Source organism: Magnolia sinica, chromosome 12, assembly GCF_029962835.1.
Source record: "Magnolia sinica isolate HGM2019 chromosome 12, MsV1, whole genome shotgun sequence".
Taxonomy (NCBI): domain Eukaryota; kingdom Viridiplantae; phylum Streptophyta; class Magnoliopsida; order Magnoliales; family Magnoliaceae; genus Magnolia; species Magnolia sinica.
Genome location: NC_080584.1, coordinates 62,195,079 through 62,206,818, shown reverse-complemented (window position 1 = coordinate 62,206,818; position 11,740 = coordinate 62,195,079). Strand labels below are relative to the sequence as shown.

The following is an 11,740-nucleotide window of genomic DNA, read 5'->3' as shown; positions in this document are numbered from 1 at the left end:
CCTCGTACTCCAATAGGAAATTATCACATACAACTGTTTGTGTGGTGCAAATAGGAAATCTCTCCTCTACTAAATCAAAACAAATTTCATTACTATAGTTAAATTAAAAAAGATTCTTTGAAAATCTTCATTGAATTTGAATGTGAAATTCCCTATTGTACTATATACCAATTGCATGTGATTTTGTTTTATTTTTCCTTCTCAAAATGTCTGCATACCCCACATGCACCTTTTTCACATGGCATCTAATCTGTGTATCAAGTGGACCCACTGTCTTCTATATAATCTGGCCGAAATAGCATGCCCATCCATGGATGAAATGAGGTTGACAGTACCATACATCAAAAGAGCAACTTAATACATTTCCTATATTTTATCCAATGAGGTAGTTGTTTACATCACAATGTATAAGAACTTAAGAAACTATTACAGGGAATAAAATAGTGGAAAGCAAAATTGAAGATTTATCTAAACAGCGCAGCAAAGAAAATAAGTAGAAGTAAATCTCCCAATTGAATTTCACAATGCTTAAATAGCTTATCCTGATACACTTTCCTGTGGGTGTGACCCAGACCTTAGGGTTCACCACTTCACCTCGATGTGTGCATTGTATATACATGCCGTCCATCTGTTTTCTGACTTATTTTAGGGTATGGTCCAAAAAATGAAGCAGATAAAAAAATCAGGTGGATCACACCACAGGAAAGAGTAATTATTGACCATTAAAAACCTTTTGTGGGCCACAAAAGTTTTGGATCAAGCAGATATTTGTTTTTTCCTTTCATCCAGGTCTGTGTGACGTTATAAACAGGTTGGATGGTCAATAAAAATTGCAGTGAACCCTAAGAAGTTTTTAATGGTGGGTGTTCAATGAGCACTCTTTTCCTGTTGTGTGGTCCACCTGAAATTTGTATCTGCTTCATTTTTGGGACCATGCCCTAAAATAAGCTGGAAAAACAGATGGATGGTGTCAACAAATACAATGCATACATCTAGGTGGGCCCTAGGGTCAGGGTCCCACCCACATCGCTAGTTCTAGGGTCGCAGCCAAGTCATGCTTTCATGTGCTACTGTGAACAGACATGGGCTGCACTTTTTTCTAGCTGCCATTTATATTCCTCAGGAGTCCTCCAATTGGGGGTAGGATCATCCCAGTGCTGTGACTTCCGGGTTATGGCACGTGACTGCAGGGCCCAACGAAGTATGTGCTTCATTCCCCATTTGGAATTAAGAACCTGTGAAGATCTTCCAAGAACCTGGGACGAGCGACAGACTGAGAATCCTTTTGTAACATTGGGCAATCACTTGCTTCAATATGCTGCCATGGCAATGCCTCCTTGCAAACATGAATTAATTCTTTAAGGCTAAAGAGTTTCAAAATCCCTAGCCTTGGAATTGCATTTCCCTCTTCCCTGATGATATCCGATGCTTGTCCATCTGCCACCTCCTTGGTTGTGACTATCTCCTCCATCTGAGAACAGTCTCTTACCTCGATCTCTTCAAGGTTCTTTAATTGCTGAAGAAGATCATGGGAGATGAGACTTTTCAACGGCTCACAATTGTCCACTTTTATGGTTCTTAATTTCCCAAGGCTTTCTCCATTAAGTTTCGTTACTTCAACCTCCTTTTCTTCAAATATCGCCCACATGTTATGACAGGAGCTTACCTTGATCTCTTCAAGGTTTTCCAGCTGTGGAAGAAGATCATAAGCAATAAGACTAGTCAATGGACAGCCACCCACTCGCAATGCCCTTAATTTCCTGAGGCTTTTTCCATTCGGAACCACTCCTTCCCAAATGCAAGTCAAGTTCCTGAGCCAAGCCAGGTCCAGTTCCTCCAAATTTGGTAATATGCTACCGTGTACATCTCCTTTTATTACACTGGTGATCCCACGACAATCTGCAATCCGAACTGATTTTAGGGTCACAAGATTGAAATTGCTCTTCTGAACTAATCCAGATATGCTGTTTAGGCCCTTACATGAACCCAACACTAGTGCACTTGTGCTGCTCAACAACACGTCAGCCCCTTCCCCTGAGAGATCAACACCGCTCATAATTGTGCTTCTTTCATTGTTCCACATTGGCGAGTATTTCGAAACGTAGGATCTTGGACCTATGCATATGTGGAATCTTCTCAACCGTTTCAACCAACTGAAATCTAAGGCAAGACAAGCAATGCTGTGTATCCTGATGTAAAGAACAGACAAGAACCTGAGAGACGACAGTTCCTCAATCGTCGATCTTCCCTCATCAGCCTTCTGTTCGACATCCCAGGTGTAAGCACTCAAAGACACGTCGAATACCTCCAAACTGGACAGCCTTGATACTGTACCGGCCTTAATTCTTTCTAAATTGAGCGTGCGAGATAGATACAATTGCTTTAGTTTATCCAATTGTCCTATCTCACTCGGCAGTTCGCTGATTTGGGTGCCAGAGAGATCAAGTGTTTGGAGTTCCTTGAGTTGTCCCATTGGCGGTAACTCTGCTAGAAAAGTGCAATCTCTTAGAAAAATTGCACGAAGTTGTCGCAGTTCTGTAACAGAAAGTGGCAATGATCTTATGGAAGTCTCACTTAAATTCAAGACTCTAAGTGCTTGCAACCCTGTAAAGAATCCTTCCAGGATTACTTTGAGAGGATTGCTTTGTAAATGCAAAGTTGATAGCTGAGAGCATCCCACCATGCGATCTGGCAACCTTCTTATCTTGTTTTGGATGAATGAAGCTCTCTTCGTCGATTCCCACATGCCTTCCTCTGGCAGCTGATTCAATCCCATACCGGATTAAACAAAGAACCTGCTTCCATCTTCGAGCGAGGATGCTATCCAGATGGCAACATCGCGGACAACGTCATGCATCTTTACTGTCCCCTCGTGTGCGCCATTGTCCAAGAGGCATGAGTCCTTGAGATTTTCAATCAAGGCAATCCCCCTATTTGATGCTGATTCGAAATTCTGCCTCTCATCGATTAATCCCTCTGCTATCCAGTATTGTACGAGTTTGCTTGCTTCGATAGAGTAGTCTTCAGGGAATAAAGAGCAATACAAGAAGCATGGTTTGATGTTCTTACCTTGTAATGAGTCATAACTCCACTTCAATGGAGAAAAGACCTCCTTTTCTATCCCTCTGATGTCTGGGACTGAGCTTCGCAGTTCTTCCAAAGCATGCTTCCACAACTCGATCCTCGTCTTCCTCCTCATAGCCCTCCCTACGGTGATGATCGCTAGTGGCAGACTGCTACATTCTCTAGCAACAGCTCTTGCAAGTTCTCCTACCCTGACAAAATCAGTCATGTCTCCTGCGTTTTGGCAAAACAACATCCAAGCTTCTTCATCGCTAAGAACTTCCACTCTGATGTCTTTATCCGTCTTCATCCCCCTACACACATCGAGAGATCGAGTGGTCAATATGATCTTAAAACCTTTGTGACCTTCCCCATGTGGTATACCCAATTCATCCAGATCGATTTTCTCCCAGACATCATCGAGAATCAAGAGGAATTTCTTCCCCTTCAATTCTGCGAACAACCGAATAGCAAGTTCCTGTATGGTTTCTCCCCTTCCCATCCTGACGTTCAATCTTTTAGCGACCTGCGATTGAACCCTCTTCATGTCGGAGTCCTTTGATACCGTCACCCATATGATAACATCGAAAGCTTGAGCTGAGGAAGAGCATTCAAGCTTGTTGTTCAAGTTTTTTACCAGAGTAGTCTTGCCTACTCCTCCCATACCCCATATCCCAATATATCCGACTCGTTCATCCACCACAAGCTCCAAAATCCGTTCTAGTGTATCAAGTGCCGCTCTCTGACCCATGATTGGTGCAACCGGGATCTCCTCAACCGCCCGTGCTCGGGGATTCCTCACCACCATCCCCACTGGAAAATTAGCTGAATCTATAGCTTCTTTCACGTCCACGAGCTTTTCCACCGCTTCTTTGCTCAATCTATATCGCATACAACAATTTAGCCCACACCCACATAGATTTTCTTCATTTGATGTGACTTCTTCCTCTATCAAATTCACTTTGATCTGGATTTCTTCGACATCTTTCAGCCACTCTTTAACTTCCGTAGTCGGTAGCCTCCCTTCTTTATCGGCGGATTCAAGCTCTTCATTTATGGTGGTTTTCAGATTCACAAGTCGTTTCATGTACCGGTCGAGTTCTTCCACGTTAGATCGAAATTTGATGAATATGGTGGCCTTGGAGAATATGAAGCCACAGAGGTATTTTCCTGCTTGCAGGATTATAGAACCTAAGGTTTCCATGGCCATTTCTCTCCTGCAACAGTCGACGATGGATCGGTCAACAACAAAGAGAATTAGAGAAGAAGGAGATTTCAAGGAAAGGAAGCAAAGAGTGTTGGAGATTAGAGATTGAAGGAGGAAACCAAGATCAATGGTATGATTTTTGGACTTTACCCAACTAGCTAATTGACTTCATTGGAAATATCGTGCTGAGTCTTATCATATAATTTAGTTCCTGACCAGCGAAAACAAGTGATGCATTGGCTTTTCTTGTGAGGGTGGGTCGCTCATCAGGTGGGTCCCACTTGTAATGGACAGTGGGCAGAGCTAGGTTGGTCAGTATGGTTATTTGGTGGGGCATGAGTTTACATTGAATGTGGATTTTGGTCCATTTCTTGTAAGTGTGATTCTCTTTAACTCATATGTTATGTGACCCACCTGATGATTGAAATTTCCTACAGTTGAGACCATCCATAAGCCTCCAAAATTGAGAAGAAAAGTGTTGTGAAACTAGAAATTCCATGCTCTTTCAGCTCCTATGATTTTCTTGTGTTTTCTCAATGTCTTACAATTGGATTACTATCATTTGCCACCTCACGCAGATCTGAATCTCAGGTGGACCAAACCATAGAAAACAGTGGTGGTTTAACGGCCACCATTAAAAACTTCCTAAGGCCCACAATAATGTTTATTTTCCATCCTACCTATTGATTAGGTCACAAATATTAGCTTGTTCCAAAACTTTCCAAAACCCACCACGGCGGTACCAGAGTGGTGACTACAGAATCCGAGTCCAATCATAACAATATCATAGGCGTCAGAGCGGGTTAGGTGTTACCTGGGTGGGTGTTACCCTTATTGTGTGGGGCCCACCTTGATGAATATGTTGTGTATATTTGTCCATCCCTTTTTTCAGCTCATTTTAAGATGTTATCCCAAAACTTAAGCAGATCCAAATCTCGGGTGGACCACACCACTGGAAAAAGGTGGCAAATGACCGATAAAAACATTTTGGAGGCCACAAGACTTTTGGATCAAAGCTGATCTCTGTATTTTCCCTTCATCCAGGTCTGGTTGACTTTATCGACGACTTGGATGCCAAATAAACATTGCGGATTTGCTTATGGTTGGCCTTGGGAAGTTTTTAATGGTGGGAGTTCAATCACCACTTTTCCTGTGGTGTGGTCACCTGAGATTTAGATCTGCTTAACCTTTTGGGACCATGTCCTCAAAGGGGGTAAAAAAACAGATGGACAGCATGGATATATAACACATCATCAAGGTGGACCACACTATAGGAAATAGTGGACATTGAATGCCCACCATTAAAACTTCCTAGGGCCCACCGTAATGTTTATTTTCCATCTAACATGTTGATAAGGTCACATAGACCCGGATGAAGGGAAAAGACAAATATCAACTTGAGCCCCAATAAGTTTTTAATGGGCAATCACCACTCTTTTGCTGTGGTGTGGTCCACTTGAGATTTTGATCTACTTTATTTTTCGGAACATAAGCTAAAGTGAGCTGAAAAAAGTGATGGATGGCATGGATATATAACACATATATCAAGGTGGAAACACCCATTGCGGTGTTACCTGGGTACACTAGATTGGCCCTTGAACAGTTGTGAACGCCCTCCCCCGAGGCACATGCGCAACTGCAGTGGAAGACCGCCTTTCGCTAGATGGGGGTTTTCATTGTTGCGTGCAGTTGATCTTCTTGGGGTAACAAGGGCCTGATGTATATGGGTTGTTTGGGCTTGTCTTGTCTTCCTTGGTTGTGTAGTACTCCAAGGATGGCCTCTGGATGTTGTGTTTAAAAGACTCAAGTCACCATTAGCAGGTTAGGCTGCGATATGCCCACATTCGGATATAGTCCATGGACCTGTCCTAGGCTGGAGAATCGTGAATGGCTCCTGATGTATGGCCCGCAACTTGGGAAAGGGTTTCAGTTACGAGGGAAGAAGTTGGGCACCTTCTTTCACCTACACTCACATGCAGTCTCTACTTTAAGGGATGAGCAATTTCTAAGGAAATCATATATGTGTAACAAAAGTTAGTCATACGGCCATGCTTCGCATAACCCTATAAGAGGATCAGACGGCCAAGAAAGAAAACAAAAAGAGTCCTAAACTTGCTTTGCAAAGTCGAAAGACAATGGGTAGGAGATAAAATAAACATGTAGCAAAGAAGATAAAAGGTTCTAACCTTGTTTCGTAGAGCCAAGACTTTAAGCAAGTGATAAAATAAACATGTAACAAAGAAGACAAAAGGTTCTGGCCCTGCTTCATAGAGCTGAGACGGTGGGTAGGCAAGTAAGGTATTTGTTGAGAGGAGAAATGTGCCCGATAGACTAGGTTTTGAGCTTCATTGAGATGTGAGAAAGAGAAAGGCAAAGTCAAATACCATTTTCTTGAGTAAGAAAAGGATAATCAGACATCCCTAATCTTGACTCTACTCCAGACTTGACTCACTGGCTTTGGTGAGTTGGATTGCTGTGCAGAACTTAGGTAGGAGCATGCGAGTTGTAGAGCACCCTAGGTGGTAGAATCTCGTTGAGGAGCAAAAACTGAAAATAATTTCTCCAAGCATATAGGCTATTCTCTTTACCATTTTCTGCCTCTATGGAAAAATTCTTCTGCATCATGCTTGCCATGAGTTGAATACAAGTACGGACCACACCACAGGAAACAAAAGTAGTGATTGAATGCCCACCATTAAAGACTTCTTGAGATCCAATGGAATGTTTATGGGCTATCTAATCTGTTGATGAAGTTCCAAATACCGGGATGAAGGGACCAGACAAATATCATCTTGATCTAGAACTTTCGTGGGCCACATGAACTTTTCAATGGTCAATCACCACTGTTTCCTGCGGATCTGATTCATTTTTGGGATCATGCCATAGAATAAGCTGTCAAAACAAATGAACGGTGTGGATGGTGGGGCCCACAGTCAGGGATTCATGACCTCTTTGGTGGCAGGGGGCGGCTATTAGGTGAGGCAGGGAGCTGTAAACCTGAGTAACATCGTATTGGTAGTGGCCCACCTTGATGAATGTATGGTATATCCACCACTAATCTCTGGTGGACTACACAACTGGAAAAGTGGCGAATGACCATTAAAAACCTTTTATAGGCAACAAAATTTTTGGATCAATCTCATCTTCGTATTTTGCCTTCATCCAGGTCAGGTTGACCTTATCAAAAGGTTGGATGGCAAATAAACATGATGGATCTGCTTCTGATGGGCCTTAGGAAGTTTTAAACGGTGGGCGATCAATAAACACTATTTCCTGTGGTGTGTGTGATCCACATGAGATTTAGATATGCTTAATTTTTACGATCACCTCCTAAAATGGGCTGAAAAACGGAGGTACGGAATAGATATATAACATATTATCAAGGTGGCCCCGTGGTAACGGTAGCACCTTAGTAACACCTAATCCGCTCCCGGTTGCGTACCGACAGCGTCGGTAGAGAGGTGGCTACCGATAGTGCTCTGTGGGCCCCGAATGTTGTATATATATGTTTTATCCAAGCGGTCTATCTATTTTTTCTGATTATTATAGAGAATTATACGGAAAATGAGGGATATAAAAATCTCTAATGAACCACACTACAAAAAAAATAATGAAGATTGAATGCCCACCATTAAAATCTTCCTAGGGTTCACTATAATGTTTATTTATCATCTAACCTGTTGATTAGATCACGAAAACTTGGATGAAGAGAAAACACAAATATAAGCTTAATCTAAAACTTTTGTGGCATTTTTGACCATTGATCTAATGGAATCTCGCAAATCCAACGTGGAAAAGCGGCATAGATAGGTTAGTTAGATAAAGTCGCTTCTCCTACCCCAAAATCATACATGATATGTCAAAAAACTTATCCTAATTTGCAAAATAAGACTGTTTTAAGGTTCTGCCGGTCTGGATTATTTCTCCCTCCGAACGGGCCTTCTTTGCTGCATCTTTGCCATGAAAGTGTCCGCAACCCACTCTACATTAGTCCAGCTCCATGGCTCAGTGGTAGATATACTCTATTTCAATACTGAGACCAGGGATTGGGTGACCATGCATGTGGTGTAGGTGGGTGTGTAAGTGTGGGGGTGTGGGTGGGTGTGTTAAAAAAATAAATAAAGATGTTAAATAAATAAAGATGTTAATTTCTCTTGCATAATTACTATTATTTAAAATGAGATCAATTTATTTTTGGGCCTTAAGACTTTCATCTTTATCTGTAAAAAGGCATGTCCTAACCATTTTAGAGTGAAGACTACACCGGTCGGAGATTTTGGTAATGTGGTTCAAGCGATTGGGAGGACTCGAAGCACAAGACAGTATCCCATAACAGAGGTGTGGCTTTACTTAAAGATAGCACCTGGCCCAAGAGTTTGTGAAACTACAACGTCTTTTTAGTTTGTATGTGCATGCCCATGTCCGGTGATCCTTACCATTGATATAATGGCCCCAAGGTGGTAAAAGGGCACGTCCATTGTACCTAACACGAGAGAATGTCCTACAACATGACACTTGTCATACGTGACTACATGAAAGGTGCACCTACACGACCATGTCAGATGATCCTCATCATTGATATAATGGCCCCAAGGTACTAAGAAGGAACGTCCAACGTTAACCTACCTAACAATGTTGTCATATCGTGACTATATCAAAGGTGCACGTGGACATGGCAAAGCATGTGCGTTAACTGGGCTGCCTGGCTTGAACCAACGATGTCGGGTGGACCCTAACCATAGGGCCGACCTTGATTCATACATTGTATATCCACGCTGACCATATGTTTTGCAAGCTGATTTTAGGAGGTGATACCAAAAAAATGGAGAATGTGCAAATTTCAGGTGGATCACACCAAAGGAAACAATGGTCATTGAATGCCCACCATTACAAGCTTCCTAGGGTCCATGATGATGAATTTTTTTTTTCATCTAATTTGTTGACAAGGTTAAACAGACTTGGATGAAAGGGGAAAACAAATTTCAGCTTGATCCAAAACAGTGTGGCCCACAGAAGGTTTTTAATGGTTACCAGTACTAAATGAATTACAAGTAAATTAGAGCTTCTAATTACAAATATTAGATGATTTTCTAGTAAGTCTTTACTACTTGCCCCCATTTACCACTATTCAAGTGATCCCTAATTTCCCAAAAATGTTATTTCACGTGCATCTGTTCGTTTACCTCACCTTATGGAATGGCCTACCTGTGAAATATCCATTCCATCCTCCTTACGTGGCATGCTATTAAAATGATCATCTGTTCCAAATATCAGTACTTTTCACTCGTCCGGTGGGCCACAAATGCACGAGTAAAATAGCTGGTCTGGATAAAATAAGAGTAGTGATTTTTAAAAGCCCAGAGGTTTTGTGGACACGAATTGCCCATGTGCCCACCCCACCGAACCCAACCCACAGTAAGTTCCTGCTGTTGGAAGCTTATGTGGGGCCGTACTTCAACTTCTAAATATATCCTAATATGGTAGGAATCCAAAAATTATGCAGATCCAAAACATAGGTTGGCCACATGAAAGGAAATATTAGGAATGAAAACATCAACTACTGTTGAAACTTTCCTTTAGCCAACCATGATGTTTATATTCTATCCAAACCATTCATTAGGTTACCAATAGATAAACTATATGCACAAATACCATCCTGACCCAAAACTTCTGTGGACTTTAGAAAGTTTCCAATGGTGGGTGTTGAATCCACAATCTTTTCTGTGCATGGCTCAACTAAGTTTTGGATCTATCTGATTTTTGGACTTCTATTCTACTGTAAGCCTTATAAACTGATTAAGGGAGCGGATTTCTCTCTTTTCTCCTCGACAGGGTAGGTTTAGGTGCAGTCAAGATGGGCGGGTAGTTTGTTCATTTGTGGATACTTAGGATTGATACAGGATAGGTGCGGCCATAGGCTTTTGTGTGGCCCACCCGAAATATTTGTATATCTTCCCATATGAATGCAGAATGAAGTTATTTTTATTTTTTATTTTTAAAAAAGGGAGTGGATTGCTCACTGGAGTCTCTGTTGGACCACATAACTTCCAACCACGGGAACTTTTTGTGGGCAGGGCACAGGCAAATAGCGTCCACGCTTTCTAATCCAACACCGGTTTAGATTAGAGCTGTCAATGGGCTGGGCTTGAGGTAGGTCTCGGCTCAGATTTTGAACTGATTTGGGCTGGGTTGTCAGGCCAGTCTACTCAAAATTTTAAGTTTTAAAGCCCGACCCCGGCCCATTGACACCCTAGTTTAGATGCCTTCCACCTCACATGCCAAGTAATGGGTTTGGTTAGGGCGGTGACAAGCTTTGTCCAGACCGGGCCTGCTTTTTTTGAACCAAAGTCCAAATTCAGCACAGGCCAGTGACGGGCCAAAACAGTCCAACTGGAGCCTGACCTGAACTCAACCCAAGCCCAAGCTCAAAATTAAACCTCATGAGAAAAAATCTCAAACATGAACATAGGTGATAATCAGTTTGCTTGAGGGTGCGGTGGATTTTTTCCTTGGTGGAGGATGTTGATAAGGATGTCTCTCGCCGTTAGAAAGAGTGACAGAGAAAGCGCCTTCAGTCAAAGGCTCCGCAATGAAAAGCTTAATGATGCCCATAGAGGGAGAAGAGAAAGAGTGACAAAGAAAGCGCCTTCAATGGACCGCACCATGTCGGTTATGTAAAATCCACCATGACAGCTAGGTACATCACCGCATGGTAGAACCAAACCAAGGCCCAAAAATAAGTGTCATCCGTGATTCTAGGAGACCATATAAGTAGAAACAGCATATAGGGTAATGTTCACCCTCTAAACTGTTTCCCTTGACGTGGCTCGCCTGTTTTACGCATGGGGTTCTTGTTTTGGATCACAGGCATACTTTTTCTTATGGCATATAATGGTTGGAGTGTATATCATATAATCATCATGATGAACCATGAAAAAAATCTCTCTCAACTCTTTCCTTTGTTGTGGCCCACTTTAATCACAAGTGAGCCTGAGTTTTTTCTCGTAGTCCTAACTTGTGATTACACATCTAATGGTAGGAGCAAATTTCACATTCACATCATTGTGGGATACCTAAAAATTTGAGAGTAAAGTATTAATGATAAAAAAAAAAAATTATAGGACTCCTATCCTTGATTTTTTATGGGCCCACAGTGATATGTAAGTGAGATCCACTGTGGGAATTAGATGTGTGTAATCTCACATTAGGTGTTGGGCAAATAAAATCAAGCCGATATGTAATTATGGTGGGGCACATCAATGGACATATTTAGGAGATAGATGTACACCCTTGATTTTTACAAGGCTTACCATGATGATTATGTAAAATCCACCCCATCCATTAGATGCCATACATAGCATAGAACCTACACCCAAAACCCAAAAAATCACACTGATATGTGATTCATATAAGCCATACCAAGGGAAATAGTTTGTAAGGTGAAAGTTGCCCTTTATATTGTTTCTAATT

At 41.9% G+C, this 11,740-nt stretch overlaps 2 protein-coding genes across 2 annotated transcripts; both read right to left on the bottom strand.

Annotated features, from left to right (window-relative positions):
- Nucleotides 1-1,210: 1,210 nt before the first annotated feature.
- On the bottom strand, nt 1,211-2,776 carry LOC131220134 (probable disease resistance protein At4g27220). The gene has a single exon (XM_058215105.1). It carries the CDS (start codon nt 2,774-2,776, stop codon nt 1,211-1,213), a length of 1,566 nt encoding a protein of 521 aa, XP_058071088.1.
- A 6-nt stretch (nt 2,777-2,782) lies between these two features.
- On the bottom strand, nt 2,783-4,273 carry LOC131220133 (disease resistance protein At4g27190-like). The gene has a single exon (XM_058215104.1). It carries the CDS (start codon nt 4,271-4,273, stop codon nt 2,783-2,785), a length of 1,491 nt encoding a protein of 496 aa, XP_058071087.1.
- Nucleotides 4,274-11,740: the final 7,467 nt, after the last annotated feature.

Excerpts from the sequence above, each read along its gene's own strand:
- LOC131220134 (XM_058215105.1), bottom strand. The coding sequence starts at position 2,776 with ATGGGATTGAATCAGCTGCCAGAGGAAGGCATGTGGGAATCGACGAAG.
- LOC131220133 (XM_058215104.1), bottom strand. The coding sequence starts at position 4,273 with ATGGCCATGGAAACCTTAGGTTCTATAATCCTGCAAGCAGGAAAATAC.